Source organism: Oryzias latipes, chromosome 1 (genome assembly GCF_053564925.1).
Source record: "Oryzias latipes strain Hd-rR chromosome 1, Olatipes_Hd-rR_3.1".
In the NCBI taxonomy this organism is placed as follows: Eukaryota; Metazoa; Chordata; class Actinopteri; order Beloniformes; family Adrianichthyidae; genus Oryzias; species Oryzias latipes.
In genome coordinates, this window is record NC_136237.1 from 21,606,391 (window position 1) to 21,628,855 (window position 22,465).

Below are 22,465 nucleotides of genomic sequence, written 5' to 3' on the forward strand. Positions count from 1 at the left end.
CTTTTTATGATTATTGGAGTTACTTATTGTATCTTCTAGTTTTTAGACAAAAAGGGGTAAATAAATAACTATTATGTTAGTTTATTTGAAATGTTTTATTTTTTTAATACGATCATTAAATGGGAAATTCTGGTTAAAGTAACATGTCACTCTGCCTGGATCCTACCCCAGATGGACGGGTTGGTGCGAGTCAATGGAGAGATGATGGAGGACTCCGTCGTTTCCCCTTCACCTTCGGCCCTACTGGACTCACTGCAGGAAAAACAGGAAAACAAAGATGTTTCCTCCAAACAGGCGGAAGAAGACAACCCTCCTGAGGAAGCTGTGGAAAATCCAAAGACCGCAGAGCAGCTGACGCCTCCCCCACAAAATGAAAAAACTGCGGCGGCGGCAACCTCTGCCATCAGTTCCCTGATTGGAGGACGCAGCTGCACCATCACCACCACGATTGTGACAGAACTCACTCAGACTCTGGTGGAGCCGCTTTACCCAGAGATCCAAAGCAATAAGAAGGTAAAAACCTATTTTTTTTTTTTCTTTTCAAAAACTGCTTTTTTGTTTTTTTGTTGTTATTGGTGTTTTATACTAAATCAAGATAGATTTAATTCATAGTCGTGAATTAATACCTTGAAATACATTTTTTTGCAACAATATTTATCCTGAGTGTATTTTTTTTATCATCATCACCTGAATATACAGATAAAATAACCCCATGTGTACGCAAATATTTCATTGCGGTTCATTAAAATGTTATGGTAACAAATAAGAAGTCAAGTCCTACATATTTTTAATCAGATCATATAAAAGCAAAAGAAGCATTTTTATCAATTCAAATTGATCAAATTCAATTTTTATGATTGGAAGATCTAACGTCTGTGACCAAAGTATATCTACCTTTGGAAGATGATTAGAGTCCTGTCTGATTGGCCTCCTGCAAAGGGCCATGGGGGTTCCTGGAACCCATCCTTGCTACTTTTAGTGCAAAGGCAGGGTATATTCTCAAGGATCCCAGTCTATCACAGGGTGCATTTAGAAACCCACATCTTGTTTTGACTCAGTAAAAAATCCAACCCTCAGGCTGGATCCACTTTGTTGTTTCAGACTCCCATAGAGGAGAAGACTCAGCCTCCTGCATCACCCAGCAATAAGCAGAAATATTCTCCCACTGTTACAGGTAAAACCTTTTCCTTTGAAGCATAATCACTTTTTCCTGTATCTGTCTATAAAACTCAGAGTTATTTCAATGTGCATTGTTCCTGTTCCACAGACGGACTTGAGGAGAGCTGTGTGACCGTGAGTATCTCAGAGCAACTCTCCTTCTTTGTGTTTCTTATTCATCCCTAAATTGGATCCTGTCCTGATCCTCTGTCTGGAGCAGTCAGTGGAGTTGCTGTAGTCGTACTTGTAGCCTCACCTTTCCTTTCTTTCTGTCCCTCTGGTCTCTATACCTGTGTGTTTCTGTGTGTGTGTGTGTGTGGTTATTGTTCGGGTCTGGGTAGATTGAGACCCCCATGTTGAACTTGGCTAAACGTGTTAATCACTGGGTCTGGGACCCCAATGAGGAGCGTAAACGTTTGGAAAGGTGGCAGCAGGAACAGGAGCGCCTTCTACAGGTACTGGAGTGTAATGACATGTATGCACGTGGCTGCACTCCTGCTTTGAAGAGAACAGGAGACTGTTACTGTCTGTGTATGTATACATGTATCATATCAGTGTGTGCTTTAGGTGTGTGTGTGTACCCGTATATGCTTTTTATTCATCTTTCAGTCAACAACATGTTTTTTTTTTAATCAGGAACAATACCTGAGGGAGCAGGAGAAGCTGAAAAAGGAGTGGGAGAAAGCACAGATAGAAGTGGAGGAGGAGGAGAGAAAGCATAACGAAGAGGTACAGGAGTCAAACACAGAAAATAAATATTACTTCTCTTTTTGGCCTTTTGATTTTCTCTTTCTTTCTTACCTTGGCATTTCCAGGAGAGACGCATCTTGGAGGAGACTGTCACACCCCTCAGTCCCACGGGCTTGTTACAGCAGGGCTCAGGACACACAGCAGTTTCTGCGCCTGCACCAGAAAACAATAACAAAGGGGAAGGAAATGTGTCCCTGGAGCAGAACGGGAAAAAAGTCCCCACAGGCAGGGAAGATCAGCATGCATCAAAGCTGCATTTTTTCCAGGGTAAGCATGAAACGGATCTCCTCTGTGATACTTAGGAGGATGTTTTTGCATTTGTGACCAGGGTGTTTGATCAGAGTTTATAACATTGTTGCATATTTTTGAAGATTCTGCATGTGACGGTCAGCCTTCAAAGAGACCAGAACCGTGGAAAACTGCCTCCTTGGACCGCAACCCACAATTGAGCCAGACCCAGAATGTCAAAAGGTTTGTGGCATGTTAACAGAAAAAAAGGGTTCATGTCCTTGTGGACACTCAAGGGGGAGCTGGGAATAATCAGTATATTATGAGGGGTGGACACACAAATACTTAAACATCATCCTCCTTCTTCTTTTGCAATATTTTCAGTTGTGATTTACCTTTAATTTAATACTTATGCTTACGGAAAACTTAAAGACCCACTTTGATAAAAGTGGTGTTTTTAACATGTTCATGTGGCATTTTTCTGATGCAAAAAGACATACATTAGGAAAAGGAGGCTCAAAATTTCACTTCTCTGTATTTATTTAATCAAATTGTTGTGAATCTAGAGCAGACAAAAATGTTGTTTGAAAAAGAGCATATTTGTGACGTAGAAAATACGCTGGGCAGGCCACAAGCTACCTGCTTCAAGCTCTCAGCATTGGGGAGGGGAAGGGTTGCAAAAGCGAATTTCTAATGAACTACTGCCGCTCTGCAGAAACTAAGTCCTAGAAAACAACAGGCTTTTTACATTTTTGCCTTAAAATGACATAATTAAAAAGCCACTTGGAACGCTTCTGCAATAGATCAAAATATGATTGCAGTGGGACTTTAAAGCATATTTGCTCAATCAAAATAATTATTACGGCTCACATTATGTAGGAATTTTGTATGTTTTAAAGGGGAGATTTGCTACTTTTGAAATAAATTAGATCATAATAGCCAGATAAGAGACTAAAAATGATTTATGGTCATGAGAATTAACAATAATTGAGTAATTAACAATAATTGAGAAAAAAATGTTGCTTGTAGGAAAATGTTTAAGTTAACAGATGTGCTGCTCACTTTTTCTAGATCAGGATCACATGATGCTGTAACAGGGGAGCAGCAGTCCTCCCCGTCCACTCCTCAGCCTCCCTCACCCAGCAGGTAATGAAACAAGCACACTTTCAGTTTGCACCAGCTAAGATTTCATACACAAATTAACTCTTTTCCTTCCATCTTGGTTCAGGTGTGTCAGCGGAAAGCGGCTGTGCTCTGGTTGTTCGAAACCTTTGGGGAAAGGAGCTGCAATGATCATTGATACTTTAGGCTTGTATTTCCACATGGGATGTTTTAAGGTACATATTTAAAACACATGTATAATTGTTTTACATAGACACAAATGTCAGACTCAGTTAAGCCATGTTAATCGAAGAAGGGTTGCCCAACTGCTGGGGGGTATTCCAGAAGGCACGTTTAAGCTACCCTGACTCTAATCTTGAACTCTGGCTGAAATCCGCCTGAACTTGGTTACTCTGGGTATGTCGGTTTCAAAAGAACGGATATGAGTTAGCATAATTACACTCCACTTGGTAACCCTGGGTTAATGTGCATGCACAGCCAGTACATAAAGACATTCTCAACGGATCGCCTATTTCCGGAGTCACCATGGAAACGCGTGGAGAGAAAAAGAGAGCGCTATACTCCAGTGAGACGGAGTCAGAAGAGCGTACGCCCATCAAAAATGTAATGCGGCTGCATCAGCAAAAGAAAGAGTTTCTGCTTGGAGAAAAATGACGGACAAAGTAAACACATGAGTTTCTATCTCATTTCCATTTTCATTGTGACGCATATATATACACAACTTAAATGAATTACTTTAATTGGTAACACGTAATTTAAAATAATATTTTTTTACAACTCAAATTTACATATTTATCTAACTAAATGTCATTTTACTCCAATTCAGTTAAATGTTTTTCAATCTTAATTTATTGTACTTCTTGAACTCTCATATGTCTATGTTTGAGCCCGCAGATATTCTCATTTTTAAAACATTAAAATGAAGGATACAGTGTGGATTTGGAATGTGAAACATGCATTCATTTATCAAGACTCTGACTTTAACTTCAATTCTTGTGACTACATATAGCACTAGTGGTGCTAAATAACCTCTTCATCCTCTCCCTCCCTCTAACTCATGGTGCTGTAAGAATTAAACATAACAAGACAAATAACTACACGTAAAACAGCTAAACAACTAAACACATTTGGTCAAAAACCCACACTTAAACACCAATCCGTCAAGACAGGCAAAGGGAATGGTATCCCACAATTCCTTGCGCTGCCAATCTAACAGCAGCAGCAAAGTTACACCTACTCAATTGAATAAATTTGAATGAAAATAAAATAACTGTCTGATAACTACGTTTTATTTTTAAGTTGACTGAACTCAAAAAAATGATTTATCTGAACTGTAGCAAATAATGAAGTTAGATTACGGTAGTTTAAAAAAGTTTATCTTTCCAACATCCATGCGTGGTCTTATCACCCTCTCATGGTGGAAAAAGTATTATCTGAGTTTCTTCATCCACTAAATCATCTTCAAATGGACACGTCATGCTGCTTCACCTCTCTGAAAAGAAACTGACCCTCAACTAAACCTGCTCCAGACCAGGTTATGTTCAGAGCATGAGTTACTATGGCAACTTGACATACCCTGAAACATACCTCCATTTTTGGAACCAAAAGCTGAGGTTATCCGCTTCCTTAGCCTCAAACTTACCGCGGTAACTCACATAACCTGCTTTTTGGAACACCCCCCTGTTCCTGAGATTTTCCAATCCTGCATGTTTTCCTGCTCTCCCTGCCTAGCTTGTTGCTGATTACCTGGATCAGATGTGCTCAGTCAATCAGAACGTGGAAACACCTGAGTCAGCCAATCAGCAGCAACTAGGGAAGGGAGAAAGCAGACAGGGTGGTGGAACCTGAGGTGCCCTGCTCTAGAAGTGATGAACATAAAGAAGTACCAAAATACAACATTCTTGTGTTTCATGTTAACTTGTAAACAGTGTGGAGTGTGCAAAGGACAGCTGGGAGATGCCAGTGCAGGGACGGATGTAAGGATTCGTAATGGACAGCTAAGCTGTCACGAATGCTACATTGCATCACGGGGTAAGAACATCTCTTCGCCCAAACTTTTCTTTATTTTCATTTCAATAACAGAGCTTCAAATGTCTTTAAGAGTTACATTTTTATATTTAGAAAGCATTTTTATAAGAGGGGGAGAATGCATCTTCTTTCTCTGCAGTCAAAAATTGATCAAGCACCAATCTTTCAGTGGGGAAAAATGTCAAATGTAAGGCACATGCAAAAGTATGCTTTTGTTTTGTTTTTTCAGGATTCAAATAACATTTGTTTATTTGTCTATACTAACTGTGGGACATGGCCTAACCTGGATGTTCATTACAACAGATTATTTCCTGAACACAGAGAAATTCAAGTCTACCTAAGGTTTAGGGTAATAAAATGTAGAATTGAACCCTTTTATGCCTGAAAATAACTTCATTTATATTTCAAGAAAATGTTCCTATGTGTTTGTTTCTTTTTTCCTATTCAAGATTATTCTAAATTAAGTGGAGGCCTGGATTTAATGATACATTACATCTTTGTATGCTGGCTTTCCCAAAGGCATTATTAGCCAGGCTGCAGCTGTTACAAAAAGCAGCAGCCAGATTTATTTGTGGGCAAAGAAGTTTGACCACTGATCTTGGTCTCTTTGAACTGGCTGCCAGTGCAGTACTTGCAGGTACTTCCTGGCAGGTGCAGCACCTTCTTACCTCTCCAGTCTGCTTTTAAAATATGCCCCCCATAAAGTCCTTACGCTTCACTGGCCAGTTTGTGTTAATGGTTCCCAGAACCAAAGGTAGGAACCAAACTCAGTCAGAGCAGCTGCAGCTAGTGCAGTCTCATATAGAGCAGCTGTGTGTTTTTTGTGTTGGCTCCTAAATTATGGAATCAGCTGCCACCTGCAATTAGAGAGGTCACGCTTTTGGAGAGTTTTAAAAAATAATTGTCCCTCCATTTCAGTGTTTTATCATCAGCCTAGTCCTGTTATTATGTTGGTTTTAATCTCTTTTAAATTGGTGTTATGCTTTTTATTCTTTTCTATTTATGTCTCTACAATGTTTTAATTTGGTTTTCTGCTTTTGATTCTTTTATGTTTTGTTCTCGATATGTACAGCATTTTGGGCCTCCTTGGCTGGTGTTGGAAGGTGCTTTATAATGATGATGATGATGATGATTGGGGACATATGGTGTAAAAAGGTTAATCCTTGGAACTACATACAAAGACAATTGTAAATTTAATATAATTTTTGGATAAAGACAATTCCAATCGAAAGTAAAATTAATTATTATGTAGCAGCTAATCCTATTTAAAAAATGTGATCCTGAGTGTGAAATAAATTTTACAGAAGTGTTTTTAGAAGTTAAATTTTAGATCAGACAGATTCCTAATTGGTGTATAATTACAATTATTATTTAAGAAGACAAAAACCTTTTATGTTTTTAGTGTGGTTCCCTTTGTTTTAGCTCCATAGAACTATAAAGGCAGCTAGCATGTAAACCGTTTTAATAAAAGGTTGGCGCAATAAGATTGGTGTTTTTTAAATAAATATAATTTTACTTATTTGTTGATGTAATAACATAAAAAAAACATTTTAAGCTGATTTGTTGACCTATTAAATACATGTCTTAATATATACCTCTCTTAAATTTCAACAGTAACTTAATCAGTCTCTAAACTGGGTTGTGGTTTTGTGGAAACACACTTTGTTTGATTGTTTGTTTGTTTGTGTGTCATGCAGGCAGAGGTCAGCCCACAACTCTTTGATAGTCCTTCCTTGGAACTGGGATTTCTGCAGGCGGTGATTGGAACGAGAACAATCCTGGAACTTTAAGTCCCATTCTGGACATCCTGGAAGAGTCTTGAAATCCACAGTTCCTGCATCATCCTTTGCCTGTAATGCAGCTTGGAGTTTAGTGTTTATGACAGAGAAACTGGATCCACATTTGGGCTTCACAACACTAGCATTAAATAATGTACTTCCTGACTAGATGCGCATCTACTCTCCTATTTTAAAATGCACAGCATGGACGAACTCAAGAAAGCTGTATGTTTAGGTTCTTGCTCATGCCGCTCCATATGTTCTCTGCTAAACATGTTAAACACTTTGAGCTGAACATCGCTTGTTCCTGAACTCTGGGCTTGTTAACTCCTGCTTTTGCACTGGTCATGTGACTACAAAGTGATTCAGGTTGCAGTAGCTTGCTTGACCATTGTTATGCCTTACTTGTACCCTCTCTCCTTCATTTAAAGTTTTGTGTTTACAGTTTTGCATGAACATATATAAGTTATGAGTATTTCTCAGTGAACACTTGAGCTTGATCTCTTTTCTTTTGTGTCGCTCATCTTTATGATACTTTGATAGATTTAAGAATCCGGCCTATTTACACAAGTCTGTTATTGCTAGATGAGTTTTTTAAAAGTAAGACTGCATGTTCTTGTGTGATAATACTGTTTGTCTTTTACATTATTTCCCTTTTTAGGTTCTAGTTATTCTTTACTCTCATAGATTATCTCCATATGAATCAGTGCCTTATGTAATGAATGCAAAGGTGAGGGTTTTACCCCCACACTGACCTTTGGGTCTCGGCACATTATGTATGTGTGTGTGTGTGTGTGTGTGTGTTTGTGTAAGCATGTGTAAATGTGAATGAATTGTGAGATTAGACTTCAAGCACAGTTCCATACCAGCAAAAAAAATGTACGAATAAATATTTCCTATTTACCAGCTTCCCTTTACCACTCCACCAATGATGTAAACCAATGACACCTTGTGCTTTTGCTGCGTCCTTCTTAATGATTTCATCTGCTGTCTGCCTCTATCACAACTGTTGCCTCCCCAGAGAATGAGCCGTCTCACTCTTTCCTCTGTCCCACCTACATTTGGACAAGTGTCTTTTTCTCCTGGACACAGTTCAATTTGTTGTCTTTTATAACAGCTGTATTATGGTTAACAATAAAAACATTTGAAATTGTCATAATTTATTTGCTCTCTGATAATGAGTCCAAATGAGATTTAAGGAACCGGCGTTTTAAAACATCTAAAAAATGTTTAACTTAAATTTCTGTGAAGATTCTTAGACTTCCTAGTCATCTTATCACAGGATTCTGTTACTGAGCTGAACAATAAAAGTTGAGACAAACTGAAGAAGCTACTCGGATGAGCTTTGAAACTTCTACAAGATCAACCTTATATATTCAGTTGCCCTAAAACACGTGTCAAACTCAAGGTGGCCCGCCATGCCATCGTATGTGGCCCGCGAGAGCATAAAAGTTTTTAATTTCTTAGAATAAAAAAATTTAAATTGGTGTGTATTTATTCATATCTTGGGGGAATCAGACTTGAAATATCGGATTGGGCAACTATACATTAGGACTTAAACACTGTCCATATAACCTAACCTGACAGAATAAAATGTAAAAGGATTTATGCTAGAGTAACAAGCAAACGTGTTTTCTACGCAATTGTAATTGTCACTAGAAAAAGTTATAGTAAATAAATAATGAGTTATTTAACATTAAGGAGTAGTTACGTTTATTTGTCATTACATTTTGTTACATGTATAAGTTATATTCTTTTGAGGACAGCAACTATGCTGATGTGGCCCTTGGTGAAAATGGGTTTGACACACCTGCCCTTAAAGAACAGAATCCCGGTTGAACCTGTGTGAAAAAAATGTATTGTTTTTTTTTCTTTTTTCGCTGAAGTGAAAATATTTTGTACAATAGAGAAAAAGAAAAATGCCTAAATGACTTTCTCATTATGATCAGGTTTTGTGGTTTCCCTTAACACAAAGCAGTCTCAGTGTACAACAAGCAGTCTATACTAAAAGTAAAGCAGATTACTTGAAGTTTACTTTTTATGTATTATCTAGTATACTTCAACCACTACAGGAACATGGTCTGTAATTTACTTGCAATAAATATACTCAAGTTTTTGCTAAGAGCTGTGTCATACCCTCCTTGATAAAATAACACGTGCGTGTGTGGGGGGTGTCTTTTGTTTTTTTGTCTACCAAAATTTGGGGTAAATAATTTCCCATATATACACATTTATTAACCTTTTCTGAGTTGCGCTAACTCTCGCTTGTGAAGCGGAACTGTTTAGCCAGGAACAAATGTTCAACAGGAGTCGGACCAGATAAAGACGGAACTAGACTTTGCCGCTGATATTTCACAGTTGTCACTCGACCGGAAATAAACCAATAAGCAATAAAGCCATGTTATATCTTATTGTTTCTTTGGCTGTTTAGGACGACCACATAGATGGACTTCCAAAGACCTTCTGCTCATGTAGTAAGTACTTACTGCTTTACATTAACTAGCAATTAATTACCACCAACTCACCTGACTGCCCAAAATAGTTGCTAGCTAGCACGGTTTGCTAAAAACAATAACTAGGAGCTGCATTGTTTTATTTGTTAGCGACTTCATGACTCCACCATTTGCCTAAACAGGAGCCATCTAATTTTTTAAAACGTTTGTCTAGAGTTGAATTACTGTTCACTTAACAATTTAGCTGCCAAGTAGCTGCTAAATAAGTGATAATTTTATTTTTTTCCATTAAAAAATGTACACTTATCTTTTTCCTTTTTTCTTTACATGTAAACTTTTTCTCTCTCTTTCCAGCAGGCAGGTCCTTCAGTAGATATGACCCAGAGTACAGAGGAGGACACTTTGGTAGACGGACCACTGATCTCTGCTGATGCACTTCATTCTGCCATCAGAAGAGAGTTTCAAACATTGCCAACACATCTTCATGCTGCCTTGCTGTCTCTTCTGCATGTATGACGCCCACATGTAGCTTGTACCTTTTATAAATCATTTTATATTCTCTTTCTGATGCTAATTTGATTCTAAAGAATATTTTCATTGTTTGTGACTGTATTTATTATAAACTGTTGCTAATGTTAGTTTTGTCGGAGGGACTCGCAAAGTTCCTTCAACCTGGATGGGCCATTTGTGGGTGTTTATAAAGAACTCAGCCTTTTTTAATTGTTTATTTTATACTCAGCGTTAAGCTAAAGTTTATGTAAAAACTACATGATATATTTTTTATTCTCTAAGTGTCTGCATCGACTTTTAGCTGCAAATGATCTTTTTCCATCTAGGCCCAGTAAGCAATTTGTTTCCTGTTTGTTGTCATAAGACTGTCACGAGGCTTTTCGCACTAAATTGTTCTTTAATGACTTTGTCTCTTTGCTTTTTATTCCTAGATTGTCTTCGTTGTGTTGTCAATATGTGTGGCCGTTCTGTGTGTGCTGAAGTTTGGCCAAGAGGAGAGGTGTATGCACTTTCTGGGAAATGAACCTGGCAACAGCATCATAGTTTACGCAAAGGCGTGTTTGTGGCTGCTGGTCCTGGCGTTCTCCTGCTGTGTGCAGCATCATCACAATAAAGTTCGGGGCAGAGGATACCTGCAATTTTACAGACAAACACAGCAGCTGAAACATCTGCCGTTCACAATACACTCTTCAGGTAGATGTACATTCACTTACTTCTGACGTAAAGTTCATGGATATCCAACAGGTGGCAGTAAAGAGTGATTTTTTTTTTGTTTTGTTTTGTTTTTGTCTAAATAGGAAATGTCTTGATGTTGATATTTCTGACTGTCAGATTGTCCCAGACGGTGCGTACCTACATGCTTCTCAGCATTCTGGGGCTGGAGCTTTTGTTGACTTTTCCATGTCTTCTGTACTACGCAGGTAAAGACACATCTCTTGTTATTGTAATTTGTTTAAGATGGCCACTGATTAAGTGCACACACACAGGAGTTTGTTTCCATCTTTAGAACATATTGTAATGCTGTTTTTTGTTGGTGTTATGCTGCACATCTGTTCATACTGAAGTGTGTCTGGGATTTAACACGTGGTTCACGGGGGGAGGATATCTAATTTTATTCTTGTGGGTAATGAGAGCCTTGCAAGGCCAATGATTATGTAACATGAACTCCATTATATAGCACATTCTATTGAAATGAAACTATAGGAAGAAAGCTCTGGCATAACCAGACCAAGGTGACCATCTGATGTGACTTATTGGGATCACTGAATGACTTGTTAGGCAAAAGAGATGCATTAGAAAAAGCTACAGTTAGATTAGTGTTTTTCAACCAGTGTGCCGCGGCACACTAGTGTGTCGTGGGAGATGGTCAGGTGTGCTGTGGTAAATTGCCCTCATAAACTGATCCAAAAACATTTACCATCTTTAGGATATCAGCTCTTTGTTCATCCAAACAGGTCCTGATAAAACACTGAGAAATTAGAAATATGAAAAATCGTAAAATAATTTTTTCTTTGTGTTTATTTTATTATTATTAAAGACATTTTGATAAGAATGACGGTACCACGATTTATCAGGAAAAGTCTGTATCAGGAAAAGTCCCGCCCCTTTAACTGTCTCCACCAATCATTCTTGGAGGCTTAATCACATGTCATCACTCTGACCAATCAGAAGTGGTTAAAGTCTTCACTTCCTTGTTCCGATTCTGCTCATAAAGTTTCTCAGTTCTAACAAAAATACCAGCAAAAGCTCGTCTTTAGCGGTGTAGCCTTCCACAAAATCCGGTGTCAGACGGTGGAACAATTGAACAAAACAATGAAGCTCAGAGACGCTAGTCTTTCTGAGTTCGGCTGATTTTTGCACTACATGTCCCATGATGCATTGGGTTAAAGTGACAGCGTCTCGGCGCTCCTCTTAACGTCTTGAAACCACAACGAACGCACATCAAACAGTTTTTAAATCTTCTAACTTAACTTTTATTACATCTTTTAGAAAAAACAGCTGCAGCTTCCAGCTTTTTCTGCCACAATTATCACAAAAATGCATGTGAGATTGCAGAGAGGCTGTAGATCAATACAGACTATGAGTTTGTCCTTTTTTTTTTTTTTTTTTTTGGATGCTGGTGTGCCACGGGATTTTTGTCAAGGTTAAAGTGTGCCATGGCTCAAAAAAGGTTGAAAAACACTGAGTTAGATGATGAAGCAGTCCAGAGCAAAATTACTGGAACACTGGTTATCTGACAAAACAAAAAACATTTAAGTGAGAAGAGAGGAAGCAGACAAACACAGCATCGCTGGAGCATCTGTTAAGACAAAGAGGAACTTTTATTAATTGTTACAAAATTATATTAATGTAACTGAGGTGGGGTAAACAAACTTGGGTGGGTTACTAAATTAAATCCCCATCAATGTAAGCCTGCAGCAGCACAATGATTATTAATGCTTAAGGTCACTTGGAGAATGATAATCAAAGCGAAAGCACAGAGACAGTGTACAAAGAGCAATAAGTTTTCATATGTTCTGCAAAATTGTCAATCCTCCAGTTTTTTTTACATGTGTGAAGGCACATTACCTGCTGATGTAAAGAGCCCCTTTTGTTAAGTAATTTGTTTTTTTATCTGTTGCTTTTTTAGAATACAGTAGAAAACCTTGATGCGTACGGGAATAAAGTCAGTTTTAGGTTCACACAAATGTGGAACCTTTTACATTTCTGCTTTAGATTTGATTTGAAGTCATATTGTTAGGTTTGCAGGCCAAACAAGAGTGTGTAGCCTTTTGTAGGCAAAATACACACAGCATCCATGATCCAGGTGTTTGTACATTTTTTTATCAAAAAAATAAATCAAAAGACTTAATATTGCCCTGCTCATAAGAACACACTGGTAATGTTAAAAAAAAGAAAAAAAAACGGCACAAAACATTATTATTTTTAATCTATTGGGCAATTAAATCCTCACAGGCGGAGTAGAAACTGTTCTATTACAAAGTAATGGAAGTTTTATTAGAGTTTTGAATGGAGTTAAATGTTTTTGAGGCAAGAGGAAGACTTCGTATCACAAAACCCATGTCCAAGGATGCAGAAATACACAATCCACACACAATTTGTGCACCCCGTTTTTAAACCGCTCATCTCTTAGTCTAACGCTTCCAACAGCAAGAATATTAATAATAAAGGCTGAACGGACCTTCAGATTTTGAAAGAACAGGCTTATTATTTAATTGAGGACCCTGATGATGCAGGTGCTCGTCTGAAATTTAGACATTTATATTTGTGGAACAATGTTGTAAAGTTGTTGATTTCCTAATAACACTTTGGAAATGGTCCATTCATGCAACTCCAGCTCAAAAGAAAAAGGTACAGTTTTTATACTCGTGTCAGAATCCCAAAAATCAGCTGACCCACATGGAAAATCCCCAGTCTCCATAACTCAATTTTTACATGACCCTAAACACCAAGCTAACAAGTTGATGCTGTTGTATGTTGACTGCGGTTCCAGCTGTAGCTCAGAGACACACCCTGTAGATTACATTACACACACACTCTTCCCCCACTCTCCATCCAAGTGCATTTGCATCACAAAACCCACCCTGCCCTTTTCAAACTCGACAGCATAACAATCGGCCATTCAGCTTCTTGTCCATCCTCCTGCTCCTGGCTGATCTGCTGGTGTTTTTCTCCTGACACAAGCACCGAGCAAACTTTGCTGGATGCAAATGTGTGTTCGAAAACAACCCCATCCAGTATTTTCCTAAAGTTCATATTTCCTGTAGAAACTGACAATAAGTATTGAATGTTAAGTCATCAAAACGTCTCGTAATGTTCAAGTGGAGGCCATTTTACATCGGAAGTCCTTCCATGAGGAAAACTGTAGAGAGACTTCTGCATCTATTAACAAGTCTACGGTTTTCTTTAAACTTGTTTCCCCTAAAAGGTTCTTTAGTTGGTATTTTACCTCTCAAGCATTGGTATAAAATTAATAAAAATGTTAAGCACTTCAATGATAAATGTGAACAAGGTAAGATTATGACCCACCTCAACACAATTAGTGCAAGAAGCTGTGAACATCACAATTTAGTTAAATAATAATGAAATACAAAAAATACCCATTTGCGTCACATTTGCACAGAAAAAGACATTAGGAGATGAAAGACTGGTGGAGTGGCATGGAAATTATCCTTCATGGCTGACTGCAACACGCGTGTCTGTGAAATGTTTTTTTCAGCTATATTAATAAAAAAAAAACCTCATAATGAACCATTTCTGCTGATCAAGTGGACTATTAGAAAACACTGAAGCTTTCACAGTAACTGTATTCAGTCTCTGTTTCTGAAGGTTATGTTTCAGAAAAGGGAGTTCACTGACAAACGGGAGAAAAACCGTTTGCAGATCCAGATGGGAAGAGTTCTTTGCTTTAGCCGTTTCTCATAAAATTCAGAAAAAATCTATGCTTGGTTTCTAGTCATTTTAGCTTGAGTCTGTCTGAAAAAGCTAAGGCAAAATGAACTTTGAGGATCCTGATAGGGCTTAAGTGGTTCATGCATGCGCTGGAAGTCTGATGGAAGACATGACAACCAAAAATTACAAAGCAACACATGCCATTCATAATAAATGAGCAACATGTTTGTTGTCATATGCTATTAAAAAAAGCTGTCAGTACAGCTTTACCTTCAGCTATGTCATAGTAGCTATGATCAGCTACTTTATCAACCTGATCAGAGTAATGGAGTCAATATCAGCTGAAGTTATGAGACTGTAAGGTATATTATGTGGACAAATCCAGGAAAGCTTTTCATTAATTCAAGAATTTAGTCTGTTAAAAAACATGCATTTCATGTTTTATGTATATATATATCTTGAAAGTAAAGCCTTGTCTTTACAGAAATCCTTACAGCCGTTCAGACTGTACTTGATAGCAATGAAAAAACAAGATAAAGGTGTTTTGTTGTGCTTTGAGGCAGTGATGTGAAATGGGAGAAGGATTTGATTCATTGTGATCAAATAAAGAATGATAAATCCACTTTTGTTTTGTGGTTCGAGTTTAGCATTACAAAAGTGTTGACATTGGCCAAAAGTTGAAGGACTTACTTTGATATAAATGTATTAATACTTACAAAAACTTTTAGAAATCATTAATACAAGGTTTTACCTCACATAAAGAGTTTTATTGACAAATTACAAGCATGTTTGGAATATCGGTACTACTGTCTAAGAACTGTCATTCAACACAGAATCTCTAAAAGGTCAAGCATGTCGTTTTCTACAGTGAGCATTAAACAATGTTTACTTTTATATAAAATAACTTGTTAAAGCTTTTGTTAATCTGATGCATCTTGCTATCATTTGAATCAATCCAAGTGCGTAAAGGGGAAAAGATGTTGGAACAGAGGATATTGAAATGGAAGAATCTGTATTCAGAGGAAATCCATTTTAAAGGGTTGTTTGTCAGCTGAAGGGCACAGATTGCAGGGAAAGATATCAGAAATCCAGGCAGAGAAGATAAGAAACACAAAGATTTAACTTAGCCAAGGGGAAGCCTTCGGCCCCCTCCGCATGCATTGTCTCTGTGTTTACAGTGCCGGTGATCCGGTGTGTGGTGGGGTACATCTGTTCCTCCGCTGCATTCCTGCTCAGATCAGTGCAGTCAGGCATGATGCAGACCGAGCAACGCCTCTGCACACCAGGCCTACTTACACCCAGCCCAATGCTGGCAGAAGCCGAGTAAAGGTGACGTCAGAGAGGCCATAAAGAAGATGCTTTTTTTAATTTATTTACAGGAAGCATAGAAGGAGATGCAGTGCCTGCAGCTATGAAGTCCACACAGGAAGGCCTCATTAAAGCCCTCTTTGAAGTGCATACTGATTGTAACTGTGTGTGTGCATGTGCCTGTGTGTTTGAGGTTTTTCTGTATGTTTCTGCCTCTCATTTGAACATGAATGCCCCCCTTCTATAGAGCTCCATACACATCAAAGGCCTGTCGAGGCCTTCAAAGGCTCCACATATAATACACCTCTTTCTTACACATTGCTTGGTCAGAACTTAGTGTAAGCACTGCAGGGCATGTGGTTGTCACACACAACCCTAGCACCATCCCCATACACATACGTTTGCACGGCCATCTTTTCCCCAAACCTAACGCGGAGCCCGAAGATGACGTGCTAGTGCAACCATAGTGATGACACGCTAAAGTACAACTGACCTTTGGTCTAAAAAACAAAAAAAAAACGTGTTTTAGCAAAAAAGGTTTTGGACGGTGACCAGTTCTGCAAGTTGTCTGCCAGAAAGGTCTGTAATGTTCACTGTTGGTACCCTTTATGACAAACAGAATGGGGGAAAATTTGAATTCAGAAAAATCACAATTTTTTTTTAAAGAATTTATTTATATAATGATGTGAAAACATGAATATTCAGTTTCTACAAAAACAAATGGAAGAGTTCTAACATTGTTCCTCCTCACAGGCCTGTTACTACTTCTTTAATGACCCACTCCGATCATCTTTTCATCTAATGTAAAAACGTTTCCAGTGGTCTTTTATTTATGATTATGCCGTTTTGAGCCAAAATCAAAAAGTCTGTGTCGTTTTCTAGGACAGTTTCTGCAAAGTGGCAGAGGAATTCACTTCTGAGTTGTGGGCGGGACTGTTGGCGCAGTGCATCCCCGCACCCTCTTCCCAACACCGTTGATTGAGCTATCAGATAGCACATTTGAATTGTCCCATTCAGCTATAGTAGCCATTGTCACCTTGGCTGCTTTGCTTCATCACTTGGAAATCTGCATTTCTTGGCGGATGATTGAGGTTTTTCAGATGTGGATAAGATGGCTTTAAGCAGGACTGTCCAGCTAGGAGTGTCTGACAGGAAGGTGTGAAATGTGTCGCAAGCTTTACACTGCTTCCTCCATCTGTCCAGTCCTTCATCTCTTCCTCCCGGTGCATCCACACAACGTTTACTCTGTTTCCTTGATTCCTAAATAGTACATTTTTTCACCAACTCGTGTCATCCAGACATTCTTGCATCAAACCATCTTTGGAGGATCAGCTGAGTCAGTGGTGTTCAGGAACGTCTTAAAGCAACAGCAGAGTTGCTGATAATATTCACACACGATTCAATAAACAAGTGATGCTTTTCCAACAGTGTGTAAAAAGGCCTTGTCTATATCTACAACTCCAAATCAAATTTAAATAAATCAAAAGTAGCTTTCGAAAAATGTAATAAATAATCATATAAATTCTAATACAATTTTTAATGGTCTTTGTCAATGTGCAGGTAATTTATATAGCAATTTTTTATAAACACTTTGAAAAAACAGTAAAATAATATAAGATGTAAATTTGAATGTATCATTTTTTTTACTAAAGCAAAAATGTAAAAAAAATATAGTAGTTTCTTTCAGAATTTTAAACTACACACAACAAAAGGTTTTGAGGTTTTTTAGTGGTTGCTTTCTCCTCCCAAAGAGTAACCCTAAATCAAACCAACAATTAAAATCCTTCTTGTAAGTTACCTTTGAACTAAAAAGAAAAACAGTCAAGTATCTTTAAGATATTCCATAAACTTTAAAGAAAATCTAGTCTTTTCAGAGTCCTAATGAAAAAGATGAATAACATTTAAACATTAGGTTATTGTTTTAAATAAATACATGTAAAAATATTTTTTTTATCCTTGCCCGTTTCCTGGTTTACAGGCAACCTCACAAACACACAGACTTAGGGTCTCATTATGCAGGAATGTGCTGCATTTCTTTGGATAAAGAAGGTAAAGACAGCGCTCTTTAGAGCCTCCCTGACAATTCCCTTTGGCTAATGACGCCCAAACCTTATCGAGACTCGGCCAACAACTCCTCTTCATCTGCAGCATCCACAGAAGTTCAGCCACTGCCAGCTCTTATACTGCTCCTCTTATTAATACTTCATTCATCCACACCAACACTTTGCCGCCAGCCCCACCCACAGCCAACCTTTATGTTTGGGGTGTCAGAATTAGCGGCTGGAGTGCAGGATGTGGCACCTCATAAGTACTAAGTGCAGGATATAACAGTCACTGTGTGTTTAAGGGAAAGAGAAATACTCATTACAATCTAAAGCTTTGGTTACTTACTTACAAAATCAGAACGTTCTTCTGATTTCTAATGTCTCTACTGTCACAAACGACTTACACGGCGTGTTTTTGATCTGTGTTTGCAGTCAAAGTAATGCAGTTCAACGGTGAGCGTGCTGCGCCAGATGTAAACCAGGAGGAGCTTTCACACTCATACAGTGTGACGGGCCAACCCATTGAGACCGGCTTCAGGTACTCACATTCAGCTTTGTGGTTTAAGACGTGAATGTTTTATAATGTTGATGTTTTATTTGTCTTTAAAGTAAGAAAGTCAGTAAACGAGTATTTCTTAAGCACCTATATCAGTCATAATCACAAAGTGATTCACATTAGCAAAAGAGAGCATTTCAAACAGGAAATAAAGAAAACAGTTCAATTCAATGACTTTAAAGACACTCCAATGAAATTGTGCTTTTGGAGTTTTTAATGTGTTCATTTAGCAAGAAAATTAAGCTCAAAATTGCATTTCTGAGTATTTCTTTATTCAAATCGATGTGAATCAGGGGAAAAGTGCAAAAATGTTATTTGAAAAAGAATGTACAAATTTGTGAGAAAATCCTGGGTGGGCCACAAGCTGCTGTATCCCCCTGCAGACAAATAGATCCACATTCGTCTTCATTTTCCTCGTCTGAGGTGCCATCTGACTCAAAACTCTTGGGTGTTTCGTTGCACCGCTAATTTTAGGTTGGGGTTGTAGCGGGGAAGCACATTAACAGATGGATGATGGGAAGTGGGTCAAAGTCCACGGCAATGCTCCCGACCACCACTTTGAACTCCTGGCACTCTGCAGAAACTATGTCCTTGAAAATGACGATTTTTGAAACGGCATAATCGTAAATCAAGAGACCACTGGGAATGCTTTTGATGATTGGAGTTGGACTTTATGCTGAGGGTTAAAAATCATCTCAACCCTCAATCTCCTTGAATCTGGTGGCTGTCTTAGAGTTTGGTGATATAAAGTTGCTGCACAATTGCAAGTAGAGAAATATGAGCATTGGTTAACAAACTTGTTTGTGTAATTAAGTAGTAACTAACAAGACAAATGAATTTCATTTCATCTGCTTTCATCATTTTCTCACAGAGGAGCATCCACTCTGGAGGAGGTGGTTGAGAAGCAGGCCGACCTGATAGAGTACCTGAAACACCACAACAGTTTGCTGAGCAAGAGGCTGCTCAACCTCACTGCCCAGCACTAACTGCACTCTGGCCCCCCTGTTTTTTGTTTGTGCTGTCCACCCCACAGCAGCCACAAACCCTCTGAGTGAGCCTTGAGATTATACTGCACCCAGAGACAAACTGTGAGTTCAAAAGAGCTGGATAAATACGAAAGCAAACAAAAGCACCTGTACACTCAGACTGAGCCCGCATGCTCTGTGAGGCGTCCTCACCGGAGATTCACAGATAAAAAAAAAACAAGTGGAGAGCAAAGGGAGAAATGGGACCGAGGTGAGGAGTCACGGGTCACAGATCAGAGGTGAAGGTTTTTCTTTTTATCATTCCCTTGACCCGCAGCGACCCGGTTTTTGTTTCTAAAGGAGAAACGGAGCGGAGAGATCAGTTGCACAAAGGAAAGAGAATTCATCACGTCTGGATTTAAGAAAATGTTCTATCCTGCTGATTTTATCTGTCTATTTCTGTTTTTTTTTTACAGTAAATCTGTGAATTATTATGTGTACTTTAATCCCAATAAAATCTGTCAATATTCCCATGTTTTAATTTACTTAGTTTTGTTTTCATAATTGATAGGAATTTAGATGAAGTTCACGTTTGTTAAACGTTAATTAAAAACCATAACTCCGGGTCTAGAAATCACTGACGTTTCTTTCTAAACCTTTTGTTTCATCCCCCATTGTAGTTCAGGCATTTATGACTTTTTTTTTTCCCATGAGGCTTCTGCTGAGGGCCTGGAGGTAGCAAAAGCTGCTGCAGGCCATTGGTTTGTGCTTCTCTACTGAAAATTACCTAAAAACACCTTTAGTGTCACCTTTGACCCTTCAAAGCTGCCGTCTTTTTACATTCTCGATCTGGCCAAGGGGAACAAAAACTATGCACATGTGTTAGGAAAGCTTAAAATGTAATTTAATAAACATTTGAAGTGCATACATACATTAGAAAACACTTTATAAGAAGACATTTACAACTCTTTGGGTCTGGGGTACATTGGACTTTCCTGAAGGATCATGGGATTTACAGTCTTTGGGCTGCATTTCTGTCGGCCTGTACCTGCCAAGCAGCTGCTGCAACATCACGGCAGATTCAATTCATTTACCCATAATCCTTTTCTGAGGTTGGCTTTGAACGCCCCTCCCCTGTGTGTCTTGTCCACAGGACGTGTGCAGATACCATGTCCCCACTTCTACATCCATTTAGGTCTTGTATACTTGGTTCCATCCACGTACGCCGCTGTTCACGTCAAAGTTTTCCTTCGGAGGAGACGCCCATTGTTGTACTTGTCTGTAATAAATAAAACCTTTATTGTACTTTAAAGTTTCTAATAACCTAAGAAACATCTGAAGTCTCCTTCACCCACTTTTTCCTCCAAACCAAAGGTACTAAAACTGTCATTGTTAATGAGATTTGTGTCTGACCTTTTTTCTTTTGCCCTGTTTCAAATGAACACCTCTGCTGCTAATCACATCCACCCTTTCTACTGCGATGTAACCTTGTGCTTAACCTCTGCTGAACAGCGTCTCACCTTAGGGAAAAGGGACTCTGGAGTGCAGGGGCATGCAGCGTCTGTGGAGGCAGTGGTGTCTGTGGTATTTCCTCCTCAGGTTCAAAAAGTCTGAAATAGGAATAGTACATTATTATTTTGTTCATACACAAGCGAGCATTAAAATGTTTCATCAGATCTACAAACATTCGAATGAAATAAGTTGTACTTTTTTCTGTGCTTTAATGACACACCTGCTGCTTGTTTCAGGTCAAACACCTGGAAAGTAACAGCTGGCCGCACAGGGAGGGACGCAGACCTAACACGTGATTATTTTTTAAGATCCCTAATAAAAATCCACTTCAGCTTCAGCGGTTCACAGTCTGCCAGCCAGCAAAGCCCAGGAAGAGATAAACTAGATGACTTTATGACCCCCATCCCCCGCAGCACCACCTCCTCAGTCTCAGCCCACCCGAGTTCCTCCACCAGAACCTGCCCCTCCGCTCCGAGCCTGGAGACCAACTAGCTGCAGCTTTCCTTACGCCTGGCTCAGCGATTCCACATCATGTTAATAACCGCGGCGATTTGCATTGCTCCTTAACACCGTGGTTAACAAAAGCCCACCGGAGTGGCTTCCAACCGGGGGCAGTGGGGGTCGAGCTGCCCCCCCCCCCCCCATCCTTTTCCCCTACATCCACCTTCGTCTTCTTTTCACTCCATCATCACATGAACCTGAGCACAACACTGCCCCCCTTCCCCCTAGAAATTACATCTGCTGCTTCTCCGAATAACTGCAGAACTTGGATTTGCACGTAAATGCGCATGCGCAAATGTGCCATTACTTCTTAATAATTTGGATAAAAAGCGCAAAACTAGAAGAGCTGGTGTAGATTTAAAATACACAGTTATTTTTTTCCACTTGGGAGAAAAAAAGTGTTCTCTTGTTGCTATGGTTACAAATTGTTACAAGGGCATGGCGCAGTAGTGTGCCCGCATGTATGGGCATGAGCGAAGACTCAGTCTGAGACTGAGGTGAAAATGACACTATTTCTTGGCACTACAGGTAAATAAATAATTAAGTTAGGGCAGACTTGAGGTTTGTTCAGAATCTTACCTGGCCTGGCAGAGAAGACCGGCGCGAGCGCAGCTGCGAGCAGCAGCAGCAGGTATAGCAGGTTCCAAACCCTCATGGTGGGGTTACCAGCTGGCTCCAAAGGTTTAAGGATATCTACAGAAAGGTGCTGCTGGACGGAGTAAACGATGCTCGGCGTGCTCTGGATCTCCTGGATCACCTCTTAGAAAGTCTCTTCGAAACAGGTGAAAATACCAAAAACTGTTCCTGGAGGAGAGTGCGTGTCCTGACGGCTGGTGAGTCCTGCGCACTGAGACTTTTTCCACCTCTGAGAGCAATCTAACCGGGGTGTCTCCTATATGTTGCCTGTTTGGAGGGAGGGATGGGGAGGGTTGCCCCCCATGCCCCCCCCCCCCCCCCCCTCATTCTCTCTCCCTCTCCCTGCACATTGACCCCACATGTTGAGGGACATCCCCCTTTCAGTGGATCCGAATGCTTCAAAAACCCACATTTAGCTTTATTTTACACTTGCATTGAAGTCATGACAGAGTTAAATCATCATTTTCTTCAGAACACAGATTTTAGAAATTGAATTTTAAAAAAAGACACCAGGTCCATTCGG

General features: G+C 39.2%; 2 protein-coding genes and 1 long non-coding RNA gene across 6 annotated transcripts in view; 2 read left to right on the forward strand and 1 right to left on the reverse strand.

The window, feature by feature from the left end:
• The window catches only part of LOC144994203 (uncharacterized), a 29,266-nt gene extending 21,043 nt beyond the window's left edge, over positions 1-8,223 (forward strand). For 2 of the 3 annotated variants that reach the window (XM_078951115.1, XM_078951119.1), the window contains 11 exons: positions 172-513; positions 1,102-1,174; positions 1,268-1,293; positions 1,500-1,613; positions 1,795-1,887; positions 1,974-2,175; positions 2,280-2,379; positions 3,208-3,282; positions 3,365-3,473; positions 5,187-5,289; positions 6,984-8,223. In XM_078951115.1, coding sequence (XP_078807241.1) covers positions 172-513; positions 1,102-1,174; positions 1,268-1,293; positions 1,500-1,613; positions 1,795-1,887; positions 1,974-2,175; positions 2,280-2,379; positions 3,208-3,282; positions 3,365-3,473; positions 5,187-5,289; positions 6,984-7,009 — 1,263 coding nt within the window. In that variant the 3' untranslated portion in view covers positions 7,010-8,223. The remainder of the gene's footprint in view (positions 1-171; positions 514-1,101; positions 1,175-1,267; positions 1,294-1,499; positions 1,614-1,794; positions 1,888-1,973; positions 2,176-2,279; positions 2,380-3,207; positions 3,283-3,364; positions 3,474-5,186; positions 5,290-6,983) is intronic. The other variant, XM_078951117.1, reaches the window with a different exon arrangement.
• A 1,142-nt stretch (positions 8,224-9,365) lies between these two features.
• LOC144994208 (transmembrane protein 192-like) lies at positions 9,366-19,823 on the forward strand. Of its 2 annotated transcripts, none has more exons than XM_078951120.1 (6): positions 9,366-9,538; positions 9,872-10,027; positions 10,459-10,720; positions 10,825-10,947; positions 18,205-18,310; positions 19,200-19,823. In XM_078951120.1, exons 1-6 carry the CDS (start codon positions 9,509-9,511, stop codon positions 19,312-19,314), a joined length of 792 nt encoding a protein of 263 aa, XP_078807246.1. In that variant the 5' UTR covers positions 9,366-9,508; the 3' UTR covers positions 19,315-19,823. The 2 variants fall into 2 exon arrangements, with proteins under 2 accessions (XP_078807246.1, XP_078807248.1); XM_078951122.1 differs by having other exon boundaries at positions 9,369-9,538; positions 9,875-10,027.
• A 352-nt stretch (positions 19,824-20,175) lies between these two features.
• Positions 20,176-22,192, reverse strand: LOC101158421 (uncharacterized). The gene is made up of 3 exons (XR_177315.4): positions 21,886-22,192; positions 20,814-20,903; positions 20,176-20,572 (listed from the first exon to the last, which is right to left on the reverse strand). It is a non-coding gene; the product is annotated as an uncharacterized LOC101158421 (long non-coding RNA).
• Positions 22,193-22,465: the final 273 nt, after the last annotated feature.

Excerpts from the sequence above, each read along its gene's own strand:
- LOC144994208 (XM_078951120.1), top strand. The coding sequence starts at position 9,509 with ATGGACTTCCAAAGACCTTCTGCTCATGTA. Across the intron at positions 9,539-9,871 it reads AAAGACCTTCTGCTCATGTA|CAGGCAGGTCCTTCAGTAGA; the intron begins GTAAGTACTTAC and ends CTCTCTTTCCAG. Across the intron at positions 18,311-19,199 it reads CCCATTGAGACCGGCTTCAG|AGGAGCATCCACTCTGGAGG; the intron begins GTACTCACATTC and ends ATTTTCTCACAG.